This window comes from Oreochromis niloticus, linkage group LG11 (genome assembly GCF_001858045.2).
Source record: "Oreochromis niloticus isolate F11D_XX linkage group LG11, O_niloticus_UMD_NMBU, whole genome shotgun sequence".
Lineage (NCBI taxonomy): Eukaryota > Metazoa > Chordata > Actinopteri > Cichliformes > Cichlidae > Oreochromis > Oreochromis niloticus.
Window position 1 is genome coordinate 3,307,977 of NC_031976.2, and position 14,020 is coordinate 3,321,996.

The window sequence follows — 14,020 nt, forward strand, 5'->3', positions numbered from 1 at the left end:
TGGCGGTCCATCACAGAGGGATTCCAGGAGCGCTGGAACTTTCCTCTGTGCTGTGGAGCTCTGGATGGGAAGCACGTCCAGACAAAGGCACCCCATATATCATATAGGAGACACATACATTGATATAAACTAAATATTTATTTCATTTCTTTTTTTGTGGTGCCCAAATTTATGCACCTGCTTGATTTTGTTTAAACAATTATTGCACACTTTTTGTAAATCCAGTAAACTTCTTTTCACTTCTCAAATATCACTGTGTGTCTCCTGTATGATATATTTAACTGACATTTTTTATTGTAACAACCAACGATTTATACAGGAAAATAATGGCTATTAACAAGGTTGCCCAAACCTTTGCATCCCACTGTATTAGTATATTTTGTCATTAGTATAATATGAAATAAATTCTACATGTGTCAAGTCGTGTGCCAACATTTGCTGTGTAGTAGAACTGAGACATTAGTCATTATAAAAATTTATTTGAAATAATATTAAAATTCTCACAGAGAAAAACATTAAACATAAATATATAAAATATAAGTATTTACAGAGAGACAGGAATAAAAAAAAAAAAGACCCAGCTGCTCTCCAGAGCAGGAACAAGGCTGAGGAGGAAGTGCTCCATTGCAGACTGGCGTGGCCTCTTCAGGGACTCCAGGATGGCCAGCTCCACCGCCGATGGACCGTCCTGGGACCCGTCCCTCATCTGCCTCGGAGCTGTCCTCCTCTGTGGGCCTGTAAAACACAGCACAAAACACAAAGAAATGAGAAGGCTGCTACTAGATTTTAATTTCAACATTGAAAAAACAAAACAGGATATAATCAGATTAGTTGTAGATATTTAGTAAAGGTGATCACAAGGCAATCCCACACCGAGTAAAAAGCTATCAGTGCTTGCTGTACATACCTGTGGGTGCAGCAGCAGGAGCTGAGGGACTGGGGAGCCAGGAGAAGCAACAGGGGATGCTCTGCAGCAGAATCAGTTGGTTCTATCAAGACAATATTAAATGTTAACAGGTTGAATACAATAATCATAGAGAAAGTATATACAGTGGTCCCTGTTTTATTGCAGCAGGGGTTGTCAGAATAACTAGGCCCTTGCCACGCACTTTATACACTTTTTTCCCCACACACATGAACATTAGTCACAGTTCTCACAAGTTGATTCTCAAAGTGCAAACCTTTGAAGATTGCAAAACGTAAAAGTATTTTTATGCCGCGTTTTGTCTTCATCTGCCTGCCACTTTCGTGCGCCTTTTCCTTTTCCTTCCGGTGCAGGTGTCTATTTCCGAATGAGGGTCATAGTTATGAGTGTTTTTGTGCTGTTTTTTCTATTGGACGTGATGGTTATCAAAACCAAACATGATCAATTTGGCAAGCGCAGGAGACACAGCACGGAGGAGATTTGTCAATCAGGCTGCAGAATGCAATGCTGTACTGTGCAATAAAAAAATCAGCGAAAAAGCGAGGCAGTGACGGATGAGCGGGACCACTGTGTGCTGTTTATTAATAAACAATATATTCCTATATGACAACATGCATAAAACCAGAACGGTATTTGTACATCAGTGGGGAAAATAGCGGGACAGTAGGCGGGCTTGCTAGCTTTAGCGCGGCTTCATCGGGTCAGTCTGAAAATTAAAAAGAAGAATGAATGAACTTACCGGGTTGCCCGATCTCCTCACTTATGTGCCTCCAAGCTCGGTCCTTTTTATTCCTGTCTCGGTAGAAGCAGTGTTGCCAACTCCTTGGTAAGGAAAATCGCTATTGGCTGTCCTAAAAGTCGCTAGAAGTCGCTAAATGACGTCATCACCTAATTTGCATAATTGGTCATGCTAATATAATTGTAACCTATGTTGTTGGAGAGAGAAATAACATCGTGGAAGAGACATAAAGTGAGTAAAAAACGTCCTAAATGCATTTAGAGTTTATTTAGAACTACAAATTAAATTTCTTTTAGCAATTATTGGTTTTTTAATGTCACAATTCCAACCCTGCTCCTTTACCCGGGCTTGGACCGGCAAAAGTGATCTGAAATAGGCACTCTGGTGGAGTTACTTTGTGTGTGTGTGTTTATAAGTAGTTTTAAACCTTGTGATCCACAAAACAGCATAAGAGTAAAAGAGTAAAAGAAGAACTGACTGTGTTACAGCACCCGCTGCTTGTTGAGAGTAAAAGCGATACGCGCTTTCACGTCTTTTTTTAGCGACTTTTTTAAGAAAAAAAGTCGCTAGGGGGTCTGAAAACTCGCTAAATATAGCGACAAAGTCGCTAAGTTGGCAACACTGGGTAGAAGTAGCAGCTGGCATCATATAGCTCTGGATGATTAGCCACGGCACTGATTAGCTTTTCCTCCATACTGAATGAAGAATGAAGGGCTTTGGCTGGATCTGCCCCTTTGACCTAGGTCAGAGCCACGTCACCAGGCTCCTGATTGGTTGACGCGGCGCGAATTGACGCTGGAGTTCAAATTTTCCAACTCGAGTGGTGAACGCGAAACGCGCGTATGCACAAAATGCAACACAAAAACTGACGCGCGTGGTTTTTGACGCGCGTCAAACGCGCCAGACGCGGCACACTGACGCGCGTTTCACGCGTTTTGGCGTTTTCGCAACGCAAATCTGCTTCCGAATTTTCGCCGGACGCGCAATCGCGTGTCATCGCGCTTTTCCATTGACTTTACATGTAAACCTGACGCTCTGGACGCCTCTATCGCGTTCGGTGTGAACACACCGTTAGACACGGGGAGCTTCCAGTTATAAAGGGCTAAGCTGTTTGCGTTGTGATGAGGATTACCCCATGGCTGATGTTTCTTTGACTCTAGGTAGCCAGACATTCCTCTTGTTGGTGGGTTTAGCAAACAAGCTGCCCTGTTTTAGGTCTAGATTTTCCTACAGTGTTATATGGTAGGATTCCACGGATACACATTGAAAATCTAGGAGATCTGAATGCTGCTTTTGTTGTTCAGCTAATGTCTTCAAATTAGGAAATGAGTCTGCAGGTACACTCAGAATGTGCAGTTTCAAGTTTGGTTACCATAAGAGCCAGAGGGGACCCATTGAAAGAGCTATCTTTTTATCATTAGAACATCCAGGAGCAAATGGAGAGAATATTGTGGCTTATGTGCAGAAAATAAAAGACAGACTGGAGAAAATGACCACACTGGCACAGCAGAACATGAAAGTAGCTCAGAAAACCTGGTACAACAAGAATGCCAAAGGAATGACTTTCCAACCAGGACAGCAGGTGTTGTTGTTGCTCAATGCAAGTGACAGCAAGCTGCTGGCCAAATGGGCTGGGCCTTACAGAGTCCCAAAATGCCTTGGTAATGTCAACTAATATTACATACCTTATAGGAAGAAAAAAAACCCCATCAAGTATTTTAATGTTAATCTTTTGAAGGAATTCCAGCAGCCCCCACAGCAGCCCATGCAGTGCTTTGTTTGTGTGGCTAAGGATGAAGTACAGGGAGAATAATTATTTCCTACAAGCAAAGCAGAGCGAGATTCAGTAACTCTTACTCATGCCCAGCCTTCCTGGTAGGAAGACATAAGACCTTGATCCACTATTGTAATAAGAAAAGTTAGTTTTATAACTCTGTTAAAGTCTCCCTGAGCGGCAAAACTCTACCCTGCACAAAGTTCTACAGAATTTCTGAATGCCTGTTGCCACAGCCAAAGAAGGAGATTGACCTACTGTCGGCGATTCAGATACTTGAAGCATCAACCCAATTATGGCGTAGATGGCTCACTGAGGTTCTGCATTGACTAAAGATATCTCAACTCCGTCTCCAAGTCAGATTCCTATCCAATGTCTGGCATCAGTGAAGAGAGTGGAAAGTGGGGAGAAGCAAGTTTATCACCACTCTTGACCTAAACAAGTTTTCTGCAGTGTACTTTGATGATGTGGTGGTAGCTAGCCAGACCTGGGCAGACCATGTGGCTCATTTCACCCTACCGGCAAAAAAGCTGGTGGAGTATCGAGTCAAAACTCAACTGAGGATAGTGGAGGAAATTCATGATTATCCAGTCCCTGCAACATACAGGGAGGTGTATGTTTTTATACAATTTTCCTTACTTTGCAAAGATGGCAACAGCCCTCACTGACTTAACGAATGCTTGACAGGGTTTCCATTGAGCTGAAGTCAGCCATCCCAGGCAACTCAGTTCTTCACACTCTGGATTTCACAAGGCCTTTCACACACCAGACAGATGCCTCTGGAGTGGGCATAGGGACATTACTGCTGTAGGAGGTGGATGGAGGAAGACATCAAGTTATTTTCTTCAGCAGAAAGCTGTGGGACAGAGAGTAAAGATATTCCGCTCTAGAAAGTGGAGTGTCTTCCAATGAAATGGGCTGTGGAGTCACTGAAGTACTATCTTCTAGGCAGACACTTCATCTTGGAAACAGACCATCACACTCTACACTGACTACACAAGATGAGTGTAGCTACTGGAGAGTATCTCTTTGCAGCCTTATGACTTCACAATGTATCAGTCAGGGAGGTCTAACCATGGAACAAACTGCCTCTCATGTATGCACAGTTGTGGTCAGAAGTTAACATCCACTCATCATGTGCATGAAGACAGTTTTAGGCATTTAATGATTTCTTTCATTTCTATGATTTCTATCCTTTTTCTGTGATAGAATGATTGTAGAGCATAGATCTTTAATGACTTAAAAAACAGTAACTGGGTGCACAAGTTTGAATTCACTTTGGATTTTCCCTAGTTGCTTTAGTGTAGGTGGCTCCTCAGCTTCTTGTTTTAGCCTTACCTTTCTATGATTCCCACCTTCCCCATTTCTTCTGTGTGTGATTGCTCACAAGAGCCTTGTATACATGAAATGTACAGCCTTGGGGATTTGTATCCACCAAATAAAGACAGAGAAATGTTGTCCCTGCTGACATATTTTGCATGTGAGAGAATTTGCTGACACAGAAGAGCAATTTTACTCAATTTTTGCTACAGAGAAGAGGAAAGCTGCCAGTGGCTTTCTGCCTTGTAGTTTAAATGGCAGTGTGGCAGCAGGTCCCAGAGTTACTCTGCTAATCAGCCTGTAATCCCTGTGCTGCTGATGCGAGAACTGATGCTCCACGCGACTCTATCATTTTCTCATCAGTGCTCTCTTTGTCTGTCTCTATCGTTCTCTCTGTCTCTATGCATTTCTGTCTTAGGGACTGTTGCTTCCCTTTGATTGAGCCATTGTTCTGACTCGCTCACAGAGTCAGCCTGTTGGGCATGTTTACATGGATTCATGCTCCTAGGTTGCTGGCTAATGCAACACCTTTGTTCTTTTAATTGCTTGCTGTGCTAGCCACAGGCTGAAAGGAATGAATAATTCCACACTACAGAATACTAAATTTTGTAGCCAGTAAAGCATTTTTTGCTCTGAATACAGATATACTCTTTTAGCACTGTACAGGACTGAATCTATACTTGTGCAGGCATTGTCATCAATTTGCAACTTTTGTTTTTGGAAAAGTGAAAAAAATGGGAAAGAAATGCTTCAGTGTTCCTTTGGGCATTTGCTAAAGATATGAGTGTCACTTAAAGAACTGGCAGCTTTCACTGTGAATTGAAATATCTGCCAGATTTGGTGGGAGTTTGATGCTGATGGCAAAAAATCACCTCCAGAAGCCAAGATATTAAACAGAAACTGTGAATAATTAGAAAATGTGCTGTTAGAGGGGGAAGGTTTTGCTTTAAGGTCAGCATACAGTGCTTAACAAATTTATTAGACCACCTATCATAAAAACAATAAAAGACAAGTAATTTCTAAATAGGTCAAAACCCTATTTAAAAGAAAAATTATATTGTTATTTATTAGGCAACATGATTCGACTTTTTTTTTATACCCAAATTTAAGCCGGCATATTGGACTGCTGAGTGGAAGTCAGAAATTAATCTAGCATAACATTCAGCCATTACTGACTTTTAAACAAGTAATTTTTCTGTTCAGGAATGCAAGTAATTACCTGTACCTGGTACCTTTTTTTTGTTGGTTTTTTTCAGCTTTATTACAGAGTGCAGTGAAGAGTGACAGAAAAGCCGGGGGGCATCAGGCCAACTGCTTTCTACAAAGTGGTATGTGGTCGCCTGCTCGTCCTAGTGAGCTAAACTGGCGACCAGCAATTGGCATCTTAATAACAAAACAACAATGTGCTTTGCTGTTTTCTTTTCAGCTTTTTTTGTAAAACACTACATTTTAAAATTATAGATAACAACCATATTTATATTTTAGGATTAAAAATATAATTTGACCTTTTTAATTATCTTACAGCTGTTATTATAATTGTCTTACAGCTTGCACATACTGGTAGAATAACCATTACATAAAAGGGGGAAGATACATAAAAATATGATTATCATTATTACCAATATTGTTAATTTAGGGCTGTTGTTGAATAAACCTCGCAGTGGGTGATGGTGTAATATATTTGTTTATTATACCATGTATGTTCAAGTTGTACCGATAAATGAAAAGCTCAGGCTTTAGGCTGATCTCAACACCTTTTTTCAGACATCCATGCGATAGCAAAGCTTTCTGTTTGTTACAGGCAGCCATTCAGAAGTTGGCTTAAAGGGGCTGGTAGTTTTACACAGTGGTATAAGATAAATAAGGATTTGAACTTTAAACTTTTGGACTTTGAACTGGGAATCATGCATACTCTATTTGAGTCTAAGAATAAAGATAAGGCACTTAAGGTGTATATAAAAGGTCCCGTTCACTTTTAATCATTTTTGGAGCTTCACACATCTGAGGACGAGCCTAAGATTTATGTGTTAGACAAGTAATGACAAATGACTGGCCCTGTTAAATTTGGTAGACAGACAGATACAAAGATATAAAAAACAGTCAAAATAACATCTGACAATAAATAAAAATAAAAGACTAATAAAAGACTAAAGAATCGCTAAAATGTTTTACATCTGTCCAGTAGACATACAGTGGTGTGAAAAACAGTTTGCCCCCTTCCCCATTTTCTATTTTTTTGTATGCATCTTTGTCTAATTTGAATATTAGACAAAGATAGATACAAGCAAGATGCAGTTTCTAAATGAAGGTGTCTATTATTAAGGGGGAATAAATCCAAACCCACATAGCCCTGTGTGAAAAAGTGATTGCCTCCTAAACCTAATAACTGGTTGGGCCACCTTTAGCAGCAAGAACTGGAGTCAAGTGCTTGCAATAACTGGCAGTGAATCTTTTACAGCTCTGTGGAGGAATTTTGGCCTACTCATCTTTCCAGAATTGTTGTAATTCAGCCACACTGGAGGGTTTTCGAGCATGAACCGCCTTTTTAAGGTCATGCCACAGCTTCTTAATCGGATTCAGGTCAGGACATTGACTAAGCCACTCCAAAGTCCTTCATTTTGTTTTTCTTAAGCCATTCAGAGGTGAACTTGCTGATGTGTTTTGGATCATTGTCCTGCTGCAGAACCCAAGTGTGCTTCAGCTTGAGGTCACGAACAGATGGCCGGACATTCTCCTTCAGGATGTTTTGGTAGATGGCAGAATTCATGGTTCCATTTACCACAGCAAGTCTTCCAGGTCCTGAGGCAGCAAAACAGCCCCAGACCACCACCATCATGTTTTACTATGATGCACCTTTTCTGAAATGCTGTGTTACTTTCATGCCAGATGTAATGGGACACACAACTTCCAAAAAGTTAAACTTTTGTCTCACAACAGAGTATTTTTCCAAAATTCTTGGGGATCGTCATGATGTTTTTGGAAAAACTGAGATGAGCCTTTATGTTCCTTTTGCTGAGCAGTGATTTTGGTCTTGGAACTCTGGCATGCAGGCCATTTTTTGCCCAGTCTCTTTCTTATGACGATGTCATGAACCTTGACTGAGGCAAGTGAGGTCTGCAGTTCTTGGCATGTTGTTCTGGGGCTTTGTGACCTCTTGAATGAGTTGTCACTGCGCTATTGGAGTAAATTTGGTCAGCTGAACCCTCCTGGGAAAGTTCACCACTTTTCCATGTTTTCACCATTTGTGGATAACTGCTGTCACTGTGGTTCGCTGGAGTCCCACAGCTTTAGAAATGGCTTTATAACCTTTTCCAGACCAATTGATCGCAATGACTTTGTTTCTCATTTGTTCCTGAATTTCCTTGGACCACACCATGATGTCTGATTTTTGAGGATCTTTTGGTCTACTCCACATTGTCAGGCAGGTCCTATTTAAGTGAGTTCTTGATAGAGAACAGGTGTGTCAGTAATCAGACCTGGGTGTGGCTAGAGAAATTAAACTGAGCTTTTCAAAGATGTAATACACCACAGTTAATGTAATAATCTGAACATTTAAGTGTGACAAACATACAACAAATAGGAAATCAGGAAGTGGGCAAACACCTTTCACACCACTGTAGATTTGAATATTATGTCAAGTCATGAATCTTTATGTTTTGGTTCTATTCTGCCATATCTGTGTGCTTTTCGTGCTCATACATAAGACATAAGGAAGAAAAATGGGCTTAATCATTACACACTGGATGACTTTTCATTGAATGTATTATTACTTCTACCAAACGAAGAAACAAGCTATAAAAATACATAAATTATTTAAATACTCCATTTTCTGTGTCACCATTGCTAAAGTTTGTGAATTTAGAGAATCCCTAAGAAAACCAGTGTTCATATCTTGTTCGGTGATTCTGTGGGAAGATAAAACACTCCCTGTACATAATGGAGCATGTAAAAGAAGAGATTCAAAGAGTGTATTGATTAATTGACAGGAAACAATGAGATTAATCCTCACCTCTGATTTCCTTCACTGCCATATCTTATTCTTCTCTACACCAGTAGTTGAAAGTGTGTTAATAGCTGCTCTGGGTCTGCAAGTTTTTCAAACACAAAGATCGATATGTGACAGTATGGGGTCTCTGTGTGTGCGAGGGCTGGGGTTTGAAGAAATGGCAGGGTGTCAGTAATGAGGGGAGTTTTGACATGAACAGGCAGCTATGCATTGGGTAATAAGATTTGTTCATCGCAAGTTAAGAGCAGGAGGAGTTGGAAATATGGGTGGGTGAAAGAGGGGTTGGAGAAAGAAGAGGTGGAGCTGTCAATACCGGGTCTTTATCCTCTGTTAAAAGTTGATTTAATTCACTCGTGTCAGGTTTGTCTAGTGAAAGAGGTTGGTGAAATTAGAGAGCCACCAGGTTGAGACGGGAAAAAGCAAGGTGAAACAGGACAAGGTGTGAGGAAGGGCAAGATGAAAGGAGACTAGAAGAATCACTGCACCAGAGGAGCACCATTTAGTTATAAATCTCTTAACATCCATAAAAAGGCTAAAAAAGAAACCCAATTACTAATACTAAATCTTCAGTAATTTTAAAGATTGATATTTTGCCATAGCAGAGGGTTTTTTTTTTAATTTACACCCTTGAACTCAACTTTGAAAAAACTTATCCCAAATGTTCTGTTTAAAGGAATGCTGACAAATGTAGGAAAGTCCAGTATGTCATGAGTGACAATCCAAGAATACAGATTGCGTAGCCACGGATAAACAATGATTAGCAAGATAAAGTTTTTAAGGGTGTTCATATGCTGTTTATATACAGAAATTCCTGCCTATTCAGGATTTGGAAACATGCCTACTGTTTTTAGCTGACTTCTCTTCCTCTTTTGGAACTAAAAAAAAAACACATGTTAGGGAATGTGGTCATTTTGTGTGGTTAAATCAGCTTATGGTATCTTTCCTAATTTAATGGGCAGCTATAAAGTTGCTACGCAAAGCATTTAGAATACACCATGAAATATAAAAGCATTTATTTTTCTTCAGTACAAATCATCATCTTCATCATTTATTTACTACAGTGATCTGAGATCTGTGAAGTTCCAAAGCTGTTTGGAGTGGCTTCATTTTTATCGTCAAAGAAAAAATGCTCTTGTTTGACAATGCCAGCTGTATAGTTTGATTTTGGTTTGCTTAATTAACATTGCTTGGAAATGAAACTCCATTCTGTAGAGACACTACAGACCACTTTCTAAATTTTCTGTTTAGATTGTGTTTCATTTGTTCTAATAGCTCATCTTTATTGAGTCCCAACAGCTTACTGTGTCTTTAATGCTATCCCACTTCAAGCCTCCCTACAGACAAACACAAACACACACAGGTCATTCTGATTAATCAGGCACAGGCTTCACATTGTGCTAGTTTCCTTGGCTACACTAAACAAAATTGCTGTCAGGATCTTTTTGTGTGAAATCCATATTGAGGTCCACGACAGAGATCCAGTTGTGCCTGCTATCAAGTTATAGTGCCATATTTACCTTGTTGTTGTTTTAATTTACATCTTAGAAATTGGTTTTAATAATGTTCTTTAGTTGTATTATTTGGCTTTTCAAAGACATTTTCAAAGACATTTTTTTCATACTCTGCATCAGTCTCATTATCTTCAGTCTGTGATTTTGCAACTGCTATGTATGCATCCAGACAAGGTGCAAAATGCCAGCTACACTCAAGAACACCAGGGCCAGCGCAGATTTTGGCACAAAACATCTGAACGGAGTCACCCAGTTTTGGAATAAAATGTTTGAACAGATAAAACCAAGATGCACTTGTGCCAGAATGATAGTCAGAGAAAAGTATGGAGAAGGAAAAGAACAGATATTGAGCCAAAGTATTTCACATTGCCTCCACCATGTTTAACAGGTAATCTTATGGGCATGTGCATTCATGGCTGCCAATGGAACAGTGCCACGCAACTGCTGATAGAAGTAGTGGGATAAATTCTGAAGTGTACAAGGTTACACTTTCTGCTGAAGGTCAGACAAATCAGATGGCATTTTATAGTGCAAATGGATTACGACCCAAAGAAAACTGCAAAAGCAACCCAAGAGTTTCGATCTTAGTCAAACAGAGCGTGCTTTTCAGTTGCTGACGACAAAACTGAAACCCACAAACAAGCAGCAGCAACTAAAAGCAGCTTCAGTAAAGGCCTGGGAGAACATCTCAAGGGAGGAAACAGCATTTGGTGATGTCCGTGATTTCCAGACTTCAGGCAGTCATTGCCAAGGATTTTCATCCATTTAAACCAATCTTACATGCAAATCTATGTTCATTTGTCCAGTTACTGTTGAAGCTCTGAAAATGGAGGACCATCTTTAAAAATAGCTTTAATTCATAAACCCTTAATACATGACTTTTGTTAAACCCCTTGAATTAAAGCTGAAGGTTTGCTGTTTAATTGCATATTGACATTTGATTTAAAATCCACTTTGGTGATGTAGAGGCAAAATAAAATGTAAAAAAAAGAAAAATTTGTCATTCTCCACAGACATATGGATCTAAACTATAGCCACAAAAATACCACAATAGGTTTATATTCAGTGTGTTTCAGAAAGCGGACAATTGCCAATAGTGTTGCCTTTTCATTTTATAATTTTTATAATCAAATTTTGAATATTTGCTGACAACTGGTTCAGTGTGGGGGTTTATGACAAACAGCAACTGCTTTCCTTTTAACTGCTAGAATACAAAATACCGTGAAATGTATATGAATGTTTTTACAACTTACACTTGAAGGTTGCCGAACACATTTCTATCACTTTCTTCAAGCTTCTATCAGTTGAACCTGTTTTTGTCATGTCTTCACATTATTGTGTTGTTTCTTTGTTCAGATCTCCCTTGAACATTCTGCCTTTTGTTTTTCATAGGACACCTTAAACAATGGATTCAACAATTTCCTATAAAGCACCCATTTGAATTTAATTTGTTTACTCAGCTGAAACAATTTAATTTTCACTACAAGAGGAATAAAGCAATGTAAATTTGAATGATGCTGTTTACCATTCTAAAGCTGTTTTCCACATCACAGCATTTCAATATGGTTGTACTGATCTTTAACTACTAAAAGCAGCAAAGCTACTCAGTGAAATGCAGTCCTTCATATTATGTTAAAAAAAAGAGAGAGAGAGAGAAAAGAGCTTAAAAGAAGAAATGGGTCAAAAGTGAAATACACTCCAAAGTGTCTCAGACAGAAATACATAAGGTAATTGTTCTGGCTTTAATAAGCAAACACAAGTACAAGTAGTGATCATAGCATTTCTGTCTGTTGCTGGGTCCTGATAAAGTGGATTAATGAATGACTGCAGGTGTTGCCTTTTTTGTAATTAATAGTCTTATAATTGGACAAATTAATGTGCTGCCGGATGAAATATGGGAGCAGACATCTGAGGAAAACAGTTGTCTCTCAGGAGGAGACCAATTTGAACTCACATAATGAAGAAAAACTTAAACTAAATCACAGCTCCCCTCCTTCCATCTGCTGCTGTTCGTCTTCTTGTTTCTCTACAGAGCCCAAGTCACCACAGTCGTTCTCATTTTGCAGCATAAACAATAATAGCTGAGTGAGATTTCTCATCATGCAGATAAACAGAATCAGTATAATCCAGTACCATTGTCTGATCAGATTTATATCTTGTCCTTTCTCTTTTTGCAGGTTCCTGTGACTCTCAGGGTCGACTGACGCAGCCATGGGCCAGTTACTGGGTTTTTGAAAGAATCTATACTCCCCCTCCTCTTCCTTCTTCTTTCCTCACCCCACTGAGCTGGAAGTTGACTCATCCACAGTCAGAGAGAGGTGTCTCCTTCTATTCATCAACACACCATGACAAGCATTCTTCTTCTGATTCCTGGCCAGGCAAGGTGGCCACTCCCAGTGCTATTCTTGCATATTGCCCTTTTTCTGCTGATGAGGGGTTGTTGTCATGCAGCCCCCTCTGGCCCAGAGTCTGATTCGTGTTCCACATTAGTCCAAAGCCGCTTTTTTGGGTTTTTCCTGTCTTCTTCAGTGTTTCCCGCCGTGCCTTGTTCCTGGACCCTACAGAACCCCGATCCACGACGCTACACAATCTTCATCAAAGTGACTAAACCCACTCAGCACTGTATGCCGCAGCAGCTTCGCACATTCCAGTATGATTCCTTCCTGGAGACTACACGCACCTACCTGGGCATGGAGAGTTTTGATGAAGTTGTGAGGCTTTGCGATACATCTGCGCCTGTGGCCTTCCTGGAGGCTGGGAAACAGTTCCTACAAATGAGGAAAGGACATCCTAGGGCTGGTATGGCAATCACAGAGGGAAATGGAGATTTCAAGACAGAGTATCTCGTGGTGGGGAAGCGCAACCCTAGCATGGCAGCTTGTCAGATGCTGTGCCAGTGGCTTGAGGACTGTTTAACCTCCAGCACATCCAACAGACCCTGTGGCATCATGCAGACTCCATGTTTATGCTGGGACCAGCCACCACTACTGAGTGAGGGCGATAGCTGCTATCACCATGGAGTTTATCTTGAAAACTGTTTACCCAGTGTGAAAGAGAGTGGAAAAGATGTTGAGATAAATGGTAAGTAGAAATGAGTTCACGGTTGTTTAACTTTGCTAAAAGTATTTGATTGCCGTTGATACATTGTTAAAATATCAACTGCATCTCTTCCAAAAAAATCCCTGCCTTCCTTTAAAATGAGGAGAAACGAGGAATGCTTTCAAGAAACTATGGGCACTAGATTGGTCTGTGTTATGGCTGAACCTCAGTAGGTTATCGGTGGTGTTTAACATGGTCCTCCCTCCAAAGTAATGGAGAATGACATCAAAATGACATCATCAGTGGCAATCAAGCTGGATAAAATGTGTATTATTTGTGAAAAGTGGGAACAATTGTCCTCGAGTGCGCTGGCTATAGAAGGGAGAAAGAGGCAAATGGAAGGTTTAAGGTGTCATCTGATGTAAGCAAGATCTGTGACCTTGCACCATATTTCATCCTTCTGCGGTCCAGAAAGAGACATTCGATCGGCCTCCGGGAAGCTTTTGGGAACAGAGGAGAATCAAGTGGTGCTGATACGGGATAGCTTTGAGGATACTCAGAGCTGGGGGGAGGGGGAGCAAAGAGGAAGAGAGATGGAGAGAAAGACAAAAATGCATTGGGCTGGCTGAGGGCCTGTGGCTTGAAGTGTAATTGTCTGCTGCTTGAACCCAGCCACCCCCCCCCCCCCCCCAGCAGACAGGATGTG

The 14,020-nt window shown here is 40.4% G+C and overlaps 1 protein-coding gene across 11 annotated transcripts in view; it reads left to right on the forward strand.

Annotated features, from left to right (window-relative positions):
* adgrb1a (adhesion G protein-coupled receptor B1a) overlaps nt 1-14,020 on the forward strand; it is a 230,338-nt gene that overhangs the window by 53,528 nt on the left and 162,790 nt on the right. For all 11 annotated transcript variants that reach the window (XM_025911392.1, XM_025911382.1, XM_025911386.1 and 8 more), the window contains exon 2: nt 12,453-13,356. In XM_025911392.1, the coding sequence (XP_025767177.1) occupies nt 12,621-13,356 (736 nt within the window). In that variant the 5' untranslated portion in view covers nt 12,453-12,620. The remainder of the gene's footprint in view (nt 1-12,452; nt 13,357-14,020) is intronic.